Source organism: Protopterus annectens, chromosome 3.part1, assembly GCF_019279795.1.
Source record: "Protopterus annectens isolate FY-2018-M chromosome 3.part1, PAN1.0, whole genome shotgun sequence".
In the NCBI taxonomy this organism is placed as follows: Eukaryota; Metazoa; Chordata; order Ceratodontiformes; family Protopteridae; genus Protopterus; species Protopterus annectens.
In genome coordinates, this window is record NC_056732.1 from 1,029,475,454 (window position 1) to 1,029,497,552 (window position 22,099).

Sequence of the window (22,099 nt, forward strand, 5' to 3'; positions counted from 1 at the left end):
TTGTATAAGAGCCTTAACTGTGTTGCTCTAAAGTACCCCCTCAAAATGGGTAATCCTAGTCTGCCTTGTTCTACTGAAGAATCATCTTGTCCCACTTGACCCTTGCTGTCTTCCCTTACCAGATAAAATCCTTCAACATTTTTTTTAATTGGTATCCACAGCTTCTCTGGATGATAAAAATATGCTTGACCTGTATACAAGACTAAAGGGACTAAAAACATTTTAATTGTTTGTATCTTAGTATCTATATCTACATAAGAAAGTTCGCACTTTCTCAATTTTATGTTATCTTCAGTTTAGTCTCTTCCCACATATCCTTAGCTGCCACAACAGAGCAATTTCTAATTCATACTCCTAAATATTTCATTTTATCATGTCCTCATAAATATGGATATTGGACCAATTCTTGTGAGAGTACATCATTTATTGCTATTGTCTTTATTTTAGCTTCATTAATGTTGTATCCCGAGAAGATCTGAAATTGTCTTAGTGTCTCACAACATTGTAATGTCCTTTTCTGGTTTTGCCATGTATAAAATATATAGAGACAGCTTTTCCTGACTGCCATACCAGTTATATCCTTGAATTCCAAGTCCCTGATTTTCTTTGCCAATGGTTCTAAATATAACACAAACAACAAAAGGGAAAGTGGACAACCCTGCCTCATTCCTCTAATCAAGCAGAAGTTAACAGAGGACCTCACCCATTTTAATTTTTGCCTCCGATCCCTCATATATATTCTTCTAATCAACCTTATAATTGTATCAGGGAAAGCAAATGCTTCCAGTGCCTTGCTCATGAAGTCCCAAGTCTACTCTGTCAAATGCTTTTTCTGCATCAGCACATACCAATAACAGTGTTATTTTCTTAAAGTCTGCTTCCCTCTGGATCATCAATGTTGTTAATATTGTCTAATGTTTGCCTCCCCTCCAAAAAACCACACTGATCGATATCTATCAATTTTGGCATCACTTTTGCCATTCTTTTAGCCATTAAAGACAAATACTTTATAAGCATGGTTTAGTATTAAAATGCGCCTGTATGAAGCTGGATCCAATTAATCTTTACCCTGTTTAGGTATTACCGTGACCACCGCCTTCTTCCAGGATACTGGTATTTCTTCTCTTAAAATACTGTTGAACAAAACCTTCCAGATCATTATCAGTTTTTCCCTCCTAGCTTCCAAAACTTCCACAGGAATACCATCTATTCCTAGGGACTTTCCAGTAGACTGGTTATATATAGCCATTTTTATCTCATCTCTTCCTATCCTGTTAGTAATTGAGCCTAATCTACCTCTAACCTTGGCATATTTAACTCTTCCATAAACATTTCCATTTGTATCTTTTACTGATTTCCATATTTATCTGCTTTATACAAACTTACATAAAATTTCTCAAATATTTCTAATACTTCTACAGGATCTCGTTTTCTTCCTTGTTATAGGCTCTGTAATCTTGGTGACAGCCCCTTCCACTTTCTGTTGCCCGAGTCATCATACTAAACGTTTTTGTGCTCTAGAATTATCAAAAAAGTTGCATAAAACAATCTTTCTAAACTCGTGCATATTATCGAGGTAATCACTAATTCTCTCTCTAGCATTCTGCAGTTGCTCCTTTTCTTGTTCAGAGAGATTCCCCCTATTTTGCAATACTTGAACATTTGTCACTCCCCCCTAAATTCTTGTTACTTCTTAACCATGTCTCCCTTTCCTTTATTTCCACCCTAGTTTTAAAACAAAATAAAGTATCAGCAGGGAAAGACCACAACCACCGATAAATCACGACCAACAAGTTTATTAACGTAAGCAAACTGCAATAAAACATTTTCAGCAAAGCAGGTTTTTGACTTCATCAGATACATTTTGAAACCACAGCTTTACTGAATTTATACCACAATCAATCATTCAATTATTATTTGAATCTCTTAAAGAGACATTGATTTAAAACTTCTTTAAAAAACATGGAATGTATCAAAAGTTTTTAAATACCATTCCCTTTCCACCAAATAAAAAAAGTTTTTCATGAAACGTGTATACATATGTTTTTTAAAAACTGATATATTGATATATAAATATATAATATTCAAATGAATTTCATATAAAACACAGATGAATTAATAAATTATACCCTACCAGCTTTTAATTTAAGCAGAGGCACTATTGATATAAAATCATTTAAACCTGGAGCTTTATTTGCTTCTAATAAAATCTGCCAGTATGTTTCCCTGTGCTCCAACTTAGTCTCCCAGGGACCACCTCGATTATCTTTAGTCATTGTCTCCAAGACAAAAAATTCATATCTTGCCTTGGGGCAAACCGAAAGATGTCTATAAAGGGCATTTTTAGCATTTTCCTTCTGTATTTCATAGAGGTGTTCATAAATTCTCCTCCTAAGGCATCTTTCAGTTTTGCCCACATAGAATGCCGAACATTCTAAACAAGTTGCCAAGTATATGACCCTCTGACTGTTACAACTGGAAAATTTTGTAGACCTTATCACCCTATTTCTAGCTACAAGAAGTATTTGATCTGTATGGGAAATGTATTTACATTGTGAACATGTGCCACATCTATATGTACCCCTACGTCTATTGGTAAAGGCATTAACATTGGGTTCATGTTCCAACAGGTTTTTAATGTTATTCCCGCTACGGAATACCATCTTGACACTCTTTCCTTGTAAATTACTAAGGTCTGTAATATCCCTGAAAATATTCCATTCACGTAAAATAATGCTTCGAATAGTGCCTGAATTGGCACTGTAATCAGTAATAAAAGCTTGATTAAATTCTGTCTGGGAATGTATTGACTCTAAAGTTTTTTCCAATTGCCCAGTACTTAAGACGGGTCGATATTTGTCATTTCTACCCTCTTGGACTTCTAGACAAATATTGTTGATAAAGTCTACAGGGTAGCCCCTTTCCTGAAACATCCCAGTAAGTCTGGAACATTCAAAATAATAGTCCAAGTCATCAGAGGTCATACGGGATGTCCTGACAAACTGGCCCTTCACAATCCCTCTTTTTTGATACCTTGGGTGTGAACTATTGCAATGGATATAACTGCTGGAAAAAGTAGGTTTTCTATAGATGTTAGATCGGAAACCTTCTTCCTGGACACTAAGGGACACATCTAAATATTGCACCGTTCCTAGATGTACTTGATAAGTGAAATTCAAAAAATGAGTAGTGGAGTTTAAATATTTCATAAAATCCACTATTGTATCATTAGTACCTGTCCAAAAGATACAAATGTCATCCAGAAACCTGGAATAAAATATCCAGTTACTCTTGTATCCACTATTTATGACAAATTTCTTCTCCCAAACTGATAAAATAATATCAGCATATGTGGGCGCACAATTGGCACCCATGGCCACTCCTGAGGCCTGTTTATAATATTCTCCTGAAAAATAAATAACATTTTTGTGTAATACTAAATCTGCCAGTTCTAAAATTAGAAAAATATAATTCTCACTGGCCCTAGGGCACTCCCCAAGGGCTTCTTCAAGCCAAAGTAATCCCGTTTCATGGGGTATAACGGAAAAAAAGTTGACCACATCTATTGTGAGAAACCGTAAGTTGGGTACATAAGCTCTGGTGTAATTTTACTCAAGAATTCCCATGAATCCTTGAGTAAATAATGTTCCCTAGGCCACAAGATTTTAAATTTCCAATCCAGAAATTTTGAAAGGGGTGAAATCTTTGATCACTGGGCAGCAACAATAGGCCTTAAGGGTGGGTCCGTAATGTCCTTATGAATCTTGGGTACCCCAAATATACAAGGGACGCTCGGACTCTTATTTTCTAAATAGCTATATACACTATAATCAACAACTCCTTGATCAAACATGTCCTTAATAGCCAAGTCTATTTTTTTATATGAAATATGTATTTCATTGATAGAAACAGGAGTATATCGTGAATAGTCATTTAGTACTGCAAACATTTTACTTTCATACATGATTTTATCCATAAGGACAGTGCCACTCCCCTTATCTGGTTCCATAACCCTAATGTTTGAATTATGGCTCAATTCAAAAAGCAAGGTATTTTCTTCTGTAGTCAAATTGACAGAAAATCTGTTTTTTCTAGTATGATTTCTTATTTGTTGTTCCATTCTATTTTCTAAATTCCTTAATTGGGGGTGCAAGGGAGGGTTATATATACTAGACCTGTAAGGAAAAGAAGAATCAGTCTGTATATTGGGGCCTAGCAAGTTCTCCAAGTTTAATTTTCTTATGAACATTTTAAGATCTAGTATAACCTTGGCGATGTTACTGTTCTTTGCGGTACATATTTAAAATCTTTGGTAAACAAATCAAAAAATGTATCAGTTACTACAAGGTCACTATAATTGTATATGTGATAACCTGCTCTACTATAGACACAAGTATTATCACCATCTGGTTCCCCCGTATTGCCTAATGCCCCCTGTGCCAGTTCTGATTCCTGTTCTGATTCACATTCCTGTTGTTCCCCCCTCCCCCCCGTATGGATGATGTACGGGGGAAAAATGGTTATTATCCTGTTGGTTACGCTGTTTGCGTATTCTCTCAGACCTCCTAGGTAGTGGTTCCTGATCTGGATGCATTACTTCTATATCCTCATATTCTTCACCCCCAGGCGTTAATTCAAAAGTACTGGGATTGTAATCATTTCGTTTTTTACCAAAACGTATAGGCGGAGGCGCTGGGTACTGGCACTCCTCCTGATATTCCATAATGTCCCTGCTAAGTTTTTTATACTTTCTTTGAAGTATTTCTTCACATTTTTATCAACCTGTGTTCTAATATTATAATATTTTTTCTTTTCAGATTCAATCATTAACCACAACATGGTTATATCTTTCTATATCCTTATGCAGTTTTACAATATCTTTTTCATTTCTATTGACAATAGCTTGTACAATTTCAAGTCCACAGTTATCAAATGCCCTAACCAATTCTTTGTAAAAGTCACTACCAACTATGACATTGTTAGGGTACCCTAGTTTTAAACTTCACAACTTTATCCCACTCCCTAGCTGTATTTTCAGAAGAAATTTCTGTCTTCTCTAGTAGCTACTGAAATAATTCTAAAACCTATTCCTTAAATTCCTCTTTTTTCAACTCACAGGTGGGAAAGTGCCAGTGTCTCATTTTTATTTCATTACCTTGCATTATTATGTTCCTTATTATTGGTGCGTGATCTGAAATAGTTACTGGGTATGTTTCAAGACCTTCAATTAAATGCACAAGTTCTTGTGAGATATAAATTCTATCTAGCCTAGCCCAGTTTTTGTATCTTGGAGAATACGTAAATTCACTCCAAACTCCTAGTTCTGAATTCACATCTTCCATGCCAAACATTAGGATCATAGAAAGTTACTAGGCTATTGGCCCCAAGGCCCTTACAAGCCTAGCCAAGAATTTAGCCCATGTTCCAACAAGCTAGCACCCTATGTCACTGTCCAGCAGGGACAAACGTGGAATCCCAGGAGTATATTTTCTGCTCCCCATCTAGTTATCCAGGTTGCGCCTAAAAAGGGTTAATGAGGTGCTCTGCTGGACATGGAGAGTGAGTCTATTCCACAAAAGGGGGAGTCTCTGGGATACAAATCTGTCCTGCCAACAAGTCCCATTGATGTCCGAGACCAGGCTGAGGTCTGGCTTTATATGCCAGACAGAGGTCACCTCTGAGGAGTCTGTAGGAGACTGAGTAGAGGGACAGGGCCTTTAGCACATCTGTGTAGGGTAGATGTTTGACACTCTGGATTCTCCTGGTGAGGAACCTCTGTGGTCTCTCCAGCTACTGCATGTGCTTTGTGAGGTACATGCCGAATGGGGCATTGTACTCAATAATGGATATTATAAGGGAAGAATACAGGGATGTTATGACTACCGTCCTCCCTGGATGACATACCCTTACTAATGAGTTGGGCCATGTAGAAAGCTTTCCTTACAATGGAGGCAATATGGTAGTCAAAAGTCAGTTTGCTAACTACCTGGGTGCCCAAGTCCCTCACGACGGATTGCATGCTTAGGGCCTTACCTGCTCAGGCTTAAAAACAATCTCAGGCTTAAAACCAATATACCCACTCCAACAATTATCAAGAATATAAGAACCAAAAAAAACCTTTAACCCTGATTTCTTTCAAAGAGAAGTTAGAGCATGTAACTGTTCTCCCTTGAAACACCTCCCACTGGATGAAGCTGTTAATCACTTTAATTCTCAATTCCTAACCATACTAGGCCACCACGCACCAACCGACTATCAGAATGAGAACTAAATCTACCCCTTGGCTCTCAAAAGAAACCAAGCAACAACTTCATCTCAGAAACAAGTATTGGTCTAAATACCACCTAACCAAAAACCATGTAGACCAACAGAACTTTCAGACAGCTACGAAATAAAACTAAACAAGCTATACTGTCTGACAAAAAAAATACTACCTACAATGCCAGCATGATCACCATAATAAACCACAAAAGTTTTGGGCAAGTATTAACCAATTACTACACCCAGGTCAATCCACCACACCAAACCCACAAGGCACTGACCAGGATAATCCCATACAAACTGCCAATGCCTTTAATTCCTTTTTTCTGAAACCAGTCAAACTCTTGCTAGCAAGTTATCAACTCAGAACTTAACTATCCAAATCTAGCACTATCCCACCCCCTCCATTTCTCTTCCAACCAGTCCCAACTACATATATTCTTTCTCTTCTTCAAAAACTAAAACCATGCCTTCCTTCAGCAGACCAACTACCTGTTGAATACCTACAAATAGCAGCCAAATCCACTGCCTATCCCATTTCCATTCTCATTAATAGAACCATCCCCAAAATCTGGAAGATCTCCCATGTTAATACCCTTCACAAGAGTGGAAATTGTACTGAATTCTCCAATTACAGTCCCATAGCTCTACTTTCTCACTTAGCTAAGCTCATGGAAAAATGCATCCACAAGCATTTGCTAGACCACCTAATACAAAATAATTTACTTTCCAACTACCAGCATGGCTTCAGACCTTCGCACAGCACTACTACTGCCTTTCTGTCCTTTACTGACTGCATCAACAAAAAACGTTCTTCTGCACTGTTTTGTCTAAGGCTTTCAATATGGTTAATCACCAGATACTTATAAATATCCTCAAATCCCTGTTACTAGTGCCACTAGCAATAAAATGGTTCCAGTCCTATTTACATAACAGACAACAGGCAGTACACTGGCACAGCACTTTATCAACCAACCTCCCCATTAACCTTGGTTCCCCTCAAGGGTCCATACTAGGACCTCTCCTGTTTTCTATATTTATCATTGACCTTCATCTAGAAATCCCTCAACCAACATGCATACAATACGCAGATGATTCAACACGGATATGCTCAGCCACATCTATATCTGAACTTAACTCCCTTACCCAAAAGGTGTTTAACACAGTTGAACTTTGGTTCACACAACGCTGTCACCTTCTGAACCCCCAAAAACTAAGCTCCTCCTTTTACCCCAACTCATAAATCTCCCGATAGATTTCACAGTCACATCCATTAATGGTACTCTCATATCCCCAGATGCTACCACCAAACTACTAGGTATCACCATAGATAACAACCTTACCTTCAACACCCATATTAACAACACTATAAAAACTGTTAATAGAAAGCTAGGCACCCTCTATAGGATAAAACAGTTCCTCTCTTCAACAGCTAGAATAACTATTGCTCATACACATCTAATCTCTCCTCTTCTCTATGCCTCACCTATTTATGAAAATCTATCCAAAAACAACCTTAATAAAATGGAAATCGCCTACAATAACAGCCAAATTTGCTAGAGGTAACCTCTTTAGAACCCACCGCTGTTATAATCTAAAACAGCTAGGATGGCTGGAATTACAGAATCGGATTAAATTCCACCAACTGACCACTGTCCATAAAACCCTTCACCATCCAACAAATACCACTATACTATCTAACCTAATCACCCCTATACAAATTTGAAAACTTTACGTTCATCCCACAAACTTCTTGCCAATATTTGTATATCAAACAGGGCTGGAAACTCTTTCTCCAATACTGTTGGAAAATCCTGGAAGCTTCTTCCCAGTGAACTTTCCTCACTACTCTATATCACTTTTAAAAACCAAACTGAAATCTTTCCTCAAATCACACTGGTTGTGCCCCTGCACTAAACCTCACTGATCAACTACCCCTGCTAATAGGTTCTGCCTACCCTCCTCTTCTCAGTAATCTACCCCTTTTCTTAAGTACAACTAACATTCTACTTTTAGATACTACTACTTACATCTTCTTGTATCTTATTAATGTAAATACCATTGGTACGTACAAAATGTACATAAATAGCTGCCTTCTCTTCTATATACTATGTATTAAAACTGCATGTGAATACTACTTATACCTGCATATTTACATATATATAATTTATATACATTATCAGCTGCCTTCTCCTCTATATACTATGTATTACAACTGTTTTTGAATGTTACAACTTATACCTGAACTTGTTGCTATATGTAATCAACTTCTAACCTCTTTGATTAGTCTCACTAGTGTAAAATCATTGTACCTTGTTTACATCAATTTTGTATTATAATTTTGTTACTTTGTAATTTTGTTATTGTTTCATCTGAGCTTATCTCCCCGGGCCTTTACTGAAAATGGACATGTATCCAGTTAGACTAGCCCAGTCAACAAATGTAAAATAAAATAAATAAATTATTATCAATGGGATAATTTGTGGGGACAACACTCTTCCCCCCCAAAGGGGATGATGATGGATTTTTTGGCATTCAGTTTGATGCCATGTTTCTGGCACCAATCATTAGTTTGGGTGAGACCCTCTTGGAAGATGTCCACATCACTAGGGGAACTGATGACAGCACCCAGCTTGCAGTCATCTGCAAACTTGGTCAGCCATAGCCCACTGGTTTTGGTCTGCACCTCAGAAAAGTATATCCCAAACAGCAGAGGCCATAAGACCAATCCCTGGGGTACACCGCTCGTTATGGGTCTATTGCTTGAGGTGGCTTCCCCTGTTTTAATAAGGTGGGTTCTATCAGTGAGCCAGTTTGCTACCCACCCGGTAACATATGGATTGATGCCTAGTTGAGAGAGTTTATTATACCTGAGTGGGGAATAGTGTTGAAGGCTTTGGCCAGGTCAAAGTAGGCAGTGTGAACCATCTTCACCTCATCCATGGCTTTGATGACCGTCTCAAAGTCGACCAAATTTAACAGGCATGACCTCCCCTTGATGAAACCAAACTGTGTGGGATTGAGTGTCTGGAGGTTGCCAGTGTCTTTGTTAATGAGGTCCATGATAACCTGCTCCATGGCCTCACAGATCAGGCCAGTTAGGCTGATGGGTCTCTAATTTCCTGGATCGGTGGACGATCCACCTTTGTGCAAAGGGATGACAGTGGTTGTCCTCCACTCAGCTGGGATGAAGCTGGTACTCAGGCTTTGGTTGATTAGGGTGCCTAATGGTGCTGCAAAAGTTCCTGCCAGAGTTCATGTAGGATACAGCCTGGGATGTTATCGGGTTTCATGGAGGCTGTATTTTTTGCCTTTGAGAGGGCACTGATGACTTGCTCCCTAGATATAATAGGAGGGGGGGCAGGTGTTGGGGATGCCCTGTTTTACCGATGGGGGCAACAGAGGGGTGAAGTTTTGACTGAATCTGTCTGCAAGCAGGTTGGCTATAGCTACAGCATTTGTGTATGTGGTGTCCTTAACCATCAGTTCTGAGTAGATTTGGGTGCCTCTCTTAAGACTGCGGACATATGTGAAGAAGGCCTTATGACTGTCTTTAGTAGATGTGGTCAGTTTGAACTCGAAGTTTTCTTTGGAGGATTTCACTAGTGCTCTTATCTGCTTGTTCAGGCTAAGGAGAGATTGCTTCCAATTAGGTACCTACTGCTTCTTGGTCTTGGACAGCAGTTTTTTCCCTTTTATTATAGTTTATTTATTGCAGATGTCTGCCAGGCAGGTTTACTCTTCCTTGAGGAAGATGATTTTGTCCTGTTGGTTATTCCTGATTCTATGCATCTATATAAATGCTCGTATAGTACTTTAGTATATGTTTGGATACATGTGCCAGTTTCTAAGGAGGGGGAGGGGGCTGTGAAGCTGTTTATATCTTCCCTCGGGAGGTTGTAATCAGCTTTGGAGAAGTTTGTTTGACCATAGCTTGGGGGAGGTCAGGGAAGATGGGGACTTCAAAAGTGACTGCTTTGTGGTCAGATCTTAACAGGGAGGATGACACTGTAGGAATGCTGCAGTGGTTACTCATGTTGGTTAATACCAAATCCAAGATATTTTCACGTTTTGTGGGGGTGTCGACCAAGTGGTCCAAGGCATTTGCATTGACGATCAAGAAATCTCTGGGCATTAGTGTTTTGGCATGATTTCTTCTTCCAATCTATGGTTGGATAAAAGTTGCCCAGGATCAGGGTAAAGAGATGAATCTTGATGGATTCACAGAGGTCCAGATAGGAAGAGTGGGCAACTTGAGTCAAAGTTGGAGGCCTATAGCTAGCTATGATTTGAATAGGGGGTCTTGTCAATTGTTAACTGCATATGGAGTGTTTCCTGTGTGTCATACTGTTTTACCAGCCTGGAGGTGTATACGTCTTTTATAAATATTGCAACTCCACCTCCTTTGGCTTTGCTGCCCATAGTTTGGGGTCTGAATGTATGACAGAATGAGTAACCTGGTATGGCTGGGGTGCTCTCCCCACAGCTTTGAACCAGGTTTCTCTGACTGCACAAATGTCAGCATCTTCCAACATTAAGAATGCTTGCAATGAGTGCAGTTTCATGTTTAGACTCCTACCATTTAGCAGCATGACCTTTAATTTACGTTTTGATGAAATTTCATGTTGGTAGTTTTGACCTCCTGGTATTGCCTAAAAAAGGCACTATGGGGGAGGCAAGAGCCTTGGCTAGGAGCCTGAAGCCCAAGGGAGACAGATGCAGGACATCTCTGGCAAAGCATTGTGGTTTGTCAATCATGTCATCCAAGGCTGTCAGGTACCCGATCCCCTTGGAATGACACCAGAAACTAAGACCATTGTTAAAATCAATCATTTTCTGTTTGTACTGAGGCATCATTCTGGCTGACAGTAGAATGCTGCTCAAGGCTAGGAACACACATGCCTGGGACATGTTCAGTAAGCTTGATCACATCTCTCTCTTCATATAGTCCAGGGAGGTACGTCTCAAGTCATTCATTACTTCAAAAATCTACCTTTGTTTGTTCTATTTTCCATTCTAGGACTCCCAGACACATCTTCACTGTTGAAAACCAAATTCCAGTCTCCACCTATAAGCAATATTCCTGGGTTCCTATTGGAACATTGAATTTCCAATTGTTCGAATCACTAAAGGCCGACCTTTAATGATCGAACAATTGGAAATTCGAATGGTTTAAAATGAACATAAAAAAAAAAAAGCAAGCCACCCTGCGCCCTCCACACCCCTCGCTACTTAAATATGCCAACTCCGAGATCACGCTACAATGTAGGAAAGGGAAATCTTCCCTTTCTGCACTGTAGTGCATTAAAGTGCAATCGCGGAGTTGGTATACTTAAGTAGCGGGGGTTGTGAGGGGCACAGGGGTTTTGTCCCCCTGCTTTAACCCATCAGGGTACGTTGTCTGTTTTTTTTTTTTAATTTCGAAGTTACGGAACTTTGATCATATGGTGTCGACCATATGGTATTCGAAGTTCCGTAACTTTGATTTTCTAATGGGTAACCATATTCCTTGCTGAAAGCTGAATTCTCCCAGAATTATTTAAGCTCCATTATAGCGGTTTTAGGTGGAATGTAAATGTATGCCAGTGTAATTCTACTTCCTTGCCAGTAGCTCCTTAGTACTATACATCTTCCATTATTATATTTTCCCCTCTTCTATCACTACTAGGGCTCCTCTTGCAATAAGTACTCCACTTTTCCTTTGCCCCAAATATTCCACTGAATAACCATCCTGAAAACCTTCATTAAATGCACATGTTCAATTCTTTCCAGGTACGTCTCCTGTAGCATAGCTATTTGCACTCTACATTTTTAATATATTCACTACTCATTTCATTTTTATGTTCATCTATAAGACCATTCAGATTGAAAGACATTACAGAAAGCATCATTTTCTTATACAGTTACCACCACCTTTTATGTATAACTGCTTGTTTGTTAAATGTCTAGTTCCAACTTTTATGTTACATGCATATACTGTTCGGCAGGCTGGTCTTTTATACAGCTGTTTCTTGTCATAACCATTTGAGCCCATCCCAAATCTTAAGAAATTTTTTTTTTTTTTTTTAGCACTCAAACAGAACAGCAGCCCCCCCCCCCCCAAAAAAAAAAAAAAAACAATCCTGTTAACTTAATAACAACACGCAAAAGTATGTACATCTTCAAATATTGAAGTTTTGGCTTCCTAATAAGAACAAAAGCTCTAAGTTGATAGCCACACAGACAGGCTAGAGTTAACTGAACTGAATGGTCAGTCATGCTAATATGCATGGCACAGCCTGTGGTATTAGAAAGTGCTATTTGATTTTGACTCCCAGCTGAGAAAACACTTCAATGCTTTCAGTAAACACTTTCTCCATGTCATTTCTCTTTATCAAACTGTCTTCTAGTAACATGCAAACCAGACATAAAACTGCTAAGGGTATCTTGTTTACCAGAAAAAGCACCTTACAATATTAAATATTCTTTTTCATTTACATGTTTTATAATAAACGTCTACTGGATAACGCCTAGGGTCTTAATCCAGTCATTTCCCTATGCAAGCATGGGAAAAAGCACACTGATTTTTCTTTTGTCATACTCTCTTAACCAGATCTTTCCTCTCACCCCTTCACCCTGCTCTCCCTTTTTTTTACACTACAGTGCCTTCTTCTTCTTTTGGCTTTTCCCGGTTAGGTGTCACCACAGTGGATCACCTGTCTGCTCATGATTGGCAGTGGAATTTTACTGTGTCCAGTTACCAGCCCGGCGCCCAGCCTTTCAAAGGTGGTGGCGCACACACACACACACACACACACACACACACACACACACACACACACACACACACACACACACACACACACGCATTTCTTTGGAATGTGGGAGGAAACCGTAGCAGCCAGAGAAAACCCATGCGACCACAGGGAGGACATGCAGACTCCACACAGAAGGCATCCCAGCCGAGGATCGAACCAGAAAACCTCTTGCTGTGAGGCGGTAACGCTAACTGCTGCACCACTGTGGCTACCCTTTAAACTGCAGTGCCTACATTTCTTAAAACTGAATGAAGAAAAAGAGAAGGAAGAAAAAGAAAAAAACAAAACACACCTATTTATATTACTACCTCCATTGCATTTCAAAAAAAAAAAAAACTGAGAACTTTATTTCAAGTCTAATTGGTTTTGTCTTTAAAGCTTTGGCTGGGAAAACCCCGATTGCTTTCACGGAACATTATTGTCCTAGCCAATTTCTCTCTTCTTTTTTTTTTCTTTTCCCTCAGCCAATCACCAGACTGTCTTTAGTTTCTCTTTACCAGATTGTCTCCATGGAGACACCAGTTTCTCTCTATGAAATTGTTTCCATGGAAACATGAAGATCAGCTGCAAAACTGCTACTAAGTATACATGCATTTGCTAAAAAAAGCCTCATAATATTCTTTTTCATTTACTTGCACTCTTTTAAAACTAATTTATCTAAGGTCCTTAAAACAGTCATTTTCCCATGTAAGATTGTGAAAAAGCAAATTAATTTTAACTTTGGCATATCTTTTTAAACAGACTTTTTCATTGCATTGCCTCAAAATGTCTCAAAACTGTACGAGAGAGATAGGAGAGGAGAAAGAAAAATAACAGCACCGGATTACAATCCCCATTACACTTAAATAAAAAAAAATTGTATGCAAAGAAAACCATATATCACAAACACAGTACTAAAAAAATTGTATGCAAAGAAAACCATATACCACAAACAGTACTATAAAGAAAAGAAAATGTTTTCATTACTTCAGAGTTAGCTTTCTCCCCTCTCTTCTCCTTCCCAAAGCATTCTTTCGAACATTGACATGAAGTAAGGCATATACTTTATAGTCCCCCACAAATCTAAGAAATTTTGAAAAAAGTCCAATATTTCCAGATTTTCTTCTTCTGTCATATTTCCAAATATAATTATTGCATTGTAATCCCATATTAAGTTACTGGTTTTATTACTGTTCTCCATCACCCAAATCCTGTATCTGCTTCATTTCCAATGTACTCTCGATTCTGCTAGTCAGCTCTTGTGCGCCCTTCCTTCTCTCAAACATTTTCATTGAAATACTGGAAAAGGTTTCACAGGTACAATCTCTCTGTGATCCTTATTACCATGAGAACAAACAGCAGAATCTCCTTCTGTTTCACAGCTCACTGTTTGTTGGACAAACGTTTGTATTTCCTCCTTAGCAAGCACTTCATCATAAAACGATTTTGTCCCTCCAGGGAAAAATACCTTAAAGACAGTTGGATGCAGCAGTTTGAATCGCACACCTGCATCTCGACATTCCCTGAATAGTGGAATGAATTTACTCTTCTTCTGCCTGGTGTACAATGAGCAATCATTCTCCTCAAACACTCTCCTGTAGTATTTTGTCGTCCTGCCACAGTTTTGTCAGAATCAGCTCCTTCTGCTGGTAGGATTGCGTCTTTACTACTAAACGTCTAGACTGCTTTCTTATAAGCTAGGTTTGGAGCATACATGTGATTTGCCCTTTCAACTAAACTCCTTCTGTGGAATACTAGCCCAGTTGCTTATTTGTGCTTTCATAAAATTAATACAGCCTCTTCCTTCCAGCTTCTCTGTTATAGCTGAAAATCTCAGGCTTTTCCTATATGCTCTGTCCTCTAATTCTATTATTTTTTGAAACATCTCTTCCTGAGTAGCCTCATTCAGCCAGCCGCCTCTTCAGTTCAACCTCTGATTTTTGCAGCTTTATCATCTCACCTGAATATCTGTTTAAGGCTTCTTCCATTTTTTCCAGCCTTTTGTTGTTTGTGTTGGTATAGTCCATCAGTGTTTTGTTTATTTTAACCAGGTCTGAATGCAGTTGTCTTGTATCTTCCTGTACATTATTGAAGGCATGTCTGACAGTTGCATTGCTTTTTGCTGAAAAGCTGCAGAACCATCCCCAGTCAGTGTCGCTTCCTCACTTTCTGTAGCTGATTTTTTTCAGGTCTTCTGTATTTCTTTAGTCCTGACATCCAGGCAGCGCATGTACTAGTCCGTTACTGAAATTTACCCATAAACACAAGTCTACTGGTCTTCTCTGCTGAGTTTCTGTTTTCACACTGAGAGCTAGAAACAAGCTGTTTCTCAGTGTGCAGCCATCTTGGAAGTTCCCGAGGTTTACTAACACTGTTAACCAACACCAAAATGAAGGCACTCTAGTTTTCTCTAGCCTTCTTGATCTATCTAAAGCATTCAACACTGTCTCAAATAATAAAATTGCTTAAATGTACTTTCTGAACTAAAACTTAGCCAATCTGCAATTGCATGGTTCCAGGACTATCCAGCTGGTAAACAAGCTGTAAAATGTCAATAAAAGCTTTATCCTCTACTGGCTGTCACTTTGGGAGTTCCATAAGGGTCTATCCTAGGTCCTTTTCCTTTTACTATATTTACTAACAATCTTCACACTACTACCCTACATGCCATCCTTGCATGGTATGCAGACTATTCAACGATGATATGCTCTGGTCCATCAATTCAACAAATAACAGCATTGGACTCATGGCTCTCTAAAGTACAGCTTATTCTCAACCCTAACAAAACAAAGTTCATGCTTTTTCTTCCCACAAGAGCCAAAGACCCTCCAATCATTCAATATATCATCAATAATACCACTATTTCTCCACTATCCCAAACCACATTTCTTGGGGTTGTTATAGATAACATGAAATTTGACATACATATAACCCAGACAATAAAGAAAGTACTCAAAAAACTTGGCATCCTACATAGGAATAAACAATTTCTAACAGACAACACAAAGACCACCACTGCAAGAACCTTCCTTGTCTCTAACCCTCCTCTGTGCTTTACCTACTCTCATTAGACTTAGGAAAATTCAACACTTGCTATAATATAATTGCAAAGTTTGCCACAGATTCCACTTACAGACCTCACCATTGCTTGGCTCTAAAACAACTCTCGTGGCTAGAGCTACCCAACCTCCTATCTTACAACCAACTTACCATTGCCCATGAAATACTTAACCAACCAGAAAAAACTCCAGCCCTTCAAAATCTACTACATCACTCCTCTAGTAACTGGGTATTATGATCCAGTAATAAATAATTAGCAAATATAACCAAAATTAAATGCCACCGGTGATTCCCTTTACGTAAACTGCATAGCCAAAATCTGGAATTCTTTGCCTCTAAACAGAAGATCCACTACCAGCACATCAAACCTTAGAATGATTACTCAAATTCCACATAAGTAATACATGGATATGCTGTTCTAACCCTGGTTAGTAATAAGCTTACAAGAGGCAGCTATATAAATATATAATTTTAGACAGTTTTTTTCTCCTTGCTTGATCTGTTTTTTTTTTTTTTTTTAATCTCATTACAATGCGCTAATTTCTGACATTGCTCCTCTCAGCACAATCCGCTGTGTCCTTCCATTGAAACATGTGAGCATCTAGTTACTTCAGTTTTGGTTCTGCCCCAACCCTTCCAGTGTTCATACTAGCTTCTTGTATAGGACTGTGTCAAAGGCCATGCTGTAGTCCAGGTTGACAACATTTATCAGTATTTCACAGTCAAGTTCTGTAACCCAATCATAAAAATTATTCAGGTTTAACTGACACCTCATTCAGGCCATGAACCCATTCTGGTCGTCACCCTGGGGACCTCTGTCCTCTGGAAATGCTATCAGCCATTATCTCATGCTTATCTCCATGACCTTTTCTGCCACTGCTGTATGGTGAAAGGCTTGCAGTTCCCCAGATTTCCCTCCCAGTACAGGGATACTGCATCTGATGCCCGCCGATCTTGCAGCTCTACTTATGTACTAGGCAGGGATCTGCTGCGGATGTCTATCATAATGGGTCTGCAACACAACAGTAAGATTTCTCAGCACACAGGGAGGAAGTCCAACTTGTTAGAACTTTCCCTCCATAACAGCTGTGAGTTGCTTATGAACCTACTTTTGCATGCTACATTATATCTGTCCTCAGTTCTCCTTATTCTGTCCTGCCTCTTTCCCAGCATGGCATCCTCCACTTACTTTCCTTTGTAAATAGTGAAGCAAAAAATATGTTTATCACCTCTGTTTTTACCCAGTCCTCTAATTTACATCCCATCTTTACTCAGTTCTCCCCCTTTATAGGCAAGCTTTTGCTGACAGAAATACTGGAATGGATCACAACACCTAACAGAAATGAACTACAGTCAACTGGTTTGTCAAATAAATAATCTTAGAACAGGAATTGTTAGGACTTACTGAAATACCGTTTTAAAGAAAATTACCATTTTTTTTTTTACCATGTGATATGAAACTCTTGCCATATTTTGCTCTGTACTGCTACACAAACCAAAGAACATATGCTGAATTCCAGTATAAACAGTTGAATGAAAACATAAATTTCACAAATTACATATTTTGTCACATTTTATCATTCTTAAAGAAAGGCTCACACATTGCCTTTTTTTTGATGACCCAATTTACATACGACAAAGGTCACGAGATCTAATAAAGCAACAAACTAAACTGGGACATAAATAATTTAAGACTTCTTGAATCCTGGGTTTTAAAGGATAGCCATTTCCGAAACAGGAACAGAGACTAAATGTTGCATTACAACTGTTCATACAAATTCTTATGGCAGTGTTTCATATTTATAACACACACACAAACAAGCTTACCTTTGTTTCTCCAAAACGTGCTACTGTGCCGGAAAGACACGAACATTGAAAAGCTGAGTAGGTTGCTCTGTAAACATCTCCACTCTCATCAACCCCCTAAACAGGGAAAACAAATAATTAAATTAATACTAACATTTTTTTCCAAGAAGCAATCCAAATAGCCTGACTTTTTTGTTATGCAATAAAATGTATGCAGAAAGACTTGTATAAAACATCTCTGATCAGAGAAGTAGAACTCTTAAGCCTGTTTTTCTTGGCTTTATTAATCTGCAAGAGCATTCAGTAGATGACAACAGACTTTTTTAACAGTCAAGTAATTTATCACATAACACTATTGCAGTTAACAGAAGATTAAGAACACTGCAGGTGCTGTGTGCATGCTGCAGTAATTTTGTAGTATCTTATAAATACCAACAGACAGATATACATTTAACTAATGTTCCAGAATGGGCAGTACTTTAATAAAATCTTTGCAAATCAATTACCTAAACGGATTATCTTTTACTGTTTTGCCTCAGTTGTGACTTCAGGTTACTAAAATGCATTAACTAAAGCTATGAACACTGGCCAGTTTCCAAACCAGTAGAGTATCTACAAATGCAGTACATGTTGCTTGAATCAATCATCCACTGAAAAATCATCTAATCAAAGTAAAGGATGCAAGACAACTTTTTTTGTATGAAGAGTGCAGTTTTATAACTGTTAAACAAGGCAGACAGGAAGGAAGGCAACAATTACATCAAAACCAACTGCAGCTAAAAAACTAAACTACAGGTTCCAGTCTTAGTTGTCTCTTCTAATGGAAGTATGTAGAAATAAATGGGAGGGGGGAATACTACTATAGGCTTGTGCCCTAAATTATTCAGTAACAACTAAAGAATGTGAGTCATTGAAAACTCATCTGCAGCAGTCCTGGTTTGGGTATTCTTGTCTTATGTTACAAAGCACAAGAGGATTGAACCAGCAGAATATACAATCATAACCACTCATTTTCAGCAAAGCAGAGGTATTTACTACAATGCTAGATTTTTTTTCTTCAAGCAACGGATGATATTCGGCAGATTCAAAACACTGCAGTCTGATATACTGCAGAAATGAGGGCCAGCAGAGCTCAGATAACTCAAAAAAAATGCTGTAAATGACTGCTCCAACTAAGCTGTTACTGTTGGCACAGTATTCAGGAGTACTCAAGTCCCATTAAATTAGAAGTTATGTATTTACCATACTGTGGCATCTGTGTTGTCCATTTTCATTCTTTCTCACTACTGGGTTACTGATCCAACCCTTGGATCAGATTTGGCCACATTTTTCAGACTTGGATCCTAGTTTTGATTTCCTCCCTCTGCCCATAATGCCCTATACTCTCCGTAGCTTCCTCAGATCAAGTTTGCTGCCAGATAAAGAAAACAATATAGACAGAAAGAAATCAGAGGTTCAAACCAGGAGCAAATACTTCCTATAAATCCAACAGGTTCTCTAGGAGCCAATAGGTTGGGGGGGGATGACTGGGAGGGAAGGTGAGGAAGAATTAAAACAGACTACACAGATGCCAAGTTATGAAGTACATAGCTTCTAAATTTGATATTGTCTTTTGACCCAATAGTGAGGAAGAATAAGAAAGTCCCCAGCTAAGTTACTCTCGGGTGTCCTCAAGGAAGGATATGCCTGAGCACTGTCGAACCAAAAGAAGCTCAACTTCTGGAGACAATGTCCAATTTATAATGTGTCACAAAGGTACGAGACTTTGCCAAGTGGCTGTAGCATAAATATCATCAATCGACGCTCTGGAGAAGAAAACAGATGATGTAGCTATAGATCTAGTAGAATGGGATTTACAGGGGAGAGGCAAGTACATCCCACTTTTTGAATAAATTAGTGAAACACAGTCGGTAATCCATTTAGCCAATGTAACTTTGGAGACTGCTTGACCTAGATGGTTTGGGGAGAAAAACAAAGAGTTGGTCAGACTTTCTGCACTATTTTGTTCTATAAAGGTAGAACCGCATTTATTTATTTACCAGGAAATTCCAACTGGACACAGGTCCTTTATCAGTGGAGGCCCAAGGAGAAAAGGTCCACAGAACAATAAATGAGCAGCAGAGTACATGAAGAACAATTGAATATACATACAAATACATCTGCAAATACTTACTGCAGCAAACATTAGCTATACATACAATATAAAACATAGCAATGAACCAATATCTAGCTAGAGGCTAGGAATAAAAGTAGGATGTATATACAGATAGTATTAAGCTCAAATGGATACTGTTCTAAACTCATATACCTAAATCTTATAAACAAATATTGCACTAAACTGGAGCAGATATAAAGCAGAAGCTCCACACAACGCTGGTAGAAGCTAGAAGGGCTAATGGGATGGAAGGGAAAGACAGAGGAGTAAGAGAGGAGACTAAGTAGTATATGAGGTAGTGAGAGAAAGCTAGGAGTAAGTCAGTTGGATATGTATTTGGAGTTGAAATGAAGTGAGGTAGTTAAGCATGTTATAAACAGGTCTGAGAGATTGAGTGATGAGGGAAGGGGAGGGTAAAAGGTGAGCCACAGCCTGCAGAGAAAGGAATGCAGTGATCAGATGATGTGAGGCAGGGTGGCTAGGGGAAGTGAGAGGAAGGGGAGGTAAAAGGAGGGTTACTAGTAGGGATTGGTGTATGGGCATAACCAGAGACTTTTTAAGTGAGTTTTTTGCCTATGAACATCAAGCAGATACAAAATATATTTGCTCTTGTTAGAAAAGATTGGAAAGAAGACTGGCAACTGTACAGACTGGTTAATATGAGTCTCAGATGCTACCTTAGGTATAAAAGGTGGATTGGTATGGAGGGATAATCTATCTTTATGAAAAATGATGCAAGGCGGTTTCAATGAAAAAACCCTGAAATTCAGAAATAATTCTTGCTGTGACAGTTACAAAAACATTTTTCCAAGAAAGGAATTTCATTTCGCTGGTTCAAAGAGTTGAGTTAGTCCTTGAAGAATAACAGTTAGATCCCAAGGTGGATTAGGATCTTGTATCAGGGGTCTAAGCACAAAACTTCCTTTCATTGAATACCTTATGTAATTTACAGTGGATATAAAAAGTATACACACCCCTGTTAAAATGTCAGGTTTTTGCGATATAAAAAAATGAGAGCGCAATAAATCATTTCAAAACTTTTCCCACCCTTAATGTGACCTATAACCTGTACAACTCAACTGAAAAACAAATCTATTAGGGGGAAAAATATAAAAAATAAAAAACGTACAAAAAGCCGGTTTAAGTGTGCACACCCTTAAACTAATACTTTTTTGAAGTACCTTTTGATTTAATTACAGCATTCAGTCTTCTTGGGTAGGAGTCTATCAGCATGGCATATCCTGACTTGGCAATATTTGCCCACTCTTCCTTGCAAAAGCGCTCCAAATTTGTCAGACTGCAAGGGCATTTCTTGTGCATAGCCCTCTTCAGGTCACCCACAGATTTTTCTTCAGGTCACCCACAGATTTTGTACTGGATTTAGGTCTGGGCTCTGGCTGGGCCATTGCAATATTTAATTTTCGTCTAGTGAAGTCATTCTTTTATGGATTTGGATGTATGCTTGGGGTCATTGTCATGTTGAAAAATTCCTCTTCATCTTTCTAGCGGATGCCTGAAGGTTTTGGGCCAAAAGTGACTGGTATTTGAACTGTTCATAATTCCCTGCACTTTGGCTAAAGCCCCAGTTCCAGCTGAAAAGCAACCCCAAAGCATGATACTGCCACCACCATGCTTTACCGTGGGGATGGTGTTCTTTTAGTGATGCAAAGTGTTGTTTTTGTAGCAAACGTACCTTTTGTAATTGTGGCCAAAAAGTTCAACCTTGGTCTTATCAGACCATAACACATTTTCCCACGTGCTTTTGGGAGTCTTGATGTATTGTTTTGCAAATTTTAGCTGGGTCTGGATGTTTTTCTGTGTAAGAAAAGGCTTCCATCTTGTAACCCTACCCCATAGTCCAGACATATGAAGAATACGGGACAGTGTTGTCACATGTAGTACATAACCAGTAATTGCCAGAAATTCCTGCAGCTCCTTCAGTGTTGCTGTAGGTCTCTTGGCAGCCTCCCTGACCAGTTTATGTCTTGTCTTTTCATCAATTTTGGAGGGACGTTCAGTTCTTTGCAACATCACTGTTGTC

The 22,099-nt window shown here is 38.7% G+C and overlaps 1 protein-coding gene across 1 annotated transcript in view; it reads right to left on the bottom strand.

Annotated features, from left to right (window-relative positions):
- LOC122797744 overlaps nucleotides 1-22,099 on the bottom strand; it is a 1,403,591-nt gene that overhangs the window by 167,278 nt on the left and 1,214,214 nt on the right. The window contains exon 21 of the mRNA XM_044066269.1: nucleotides 17,925-18,020. Coding sequence (XP_043922204.1) covers nucleotides 17,925-18,020 — 96 coding nt within the window. The remainder of the gene's footprint in view (nucleotides 1-17,924; nucleotides 18,021-22,099) is intronic.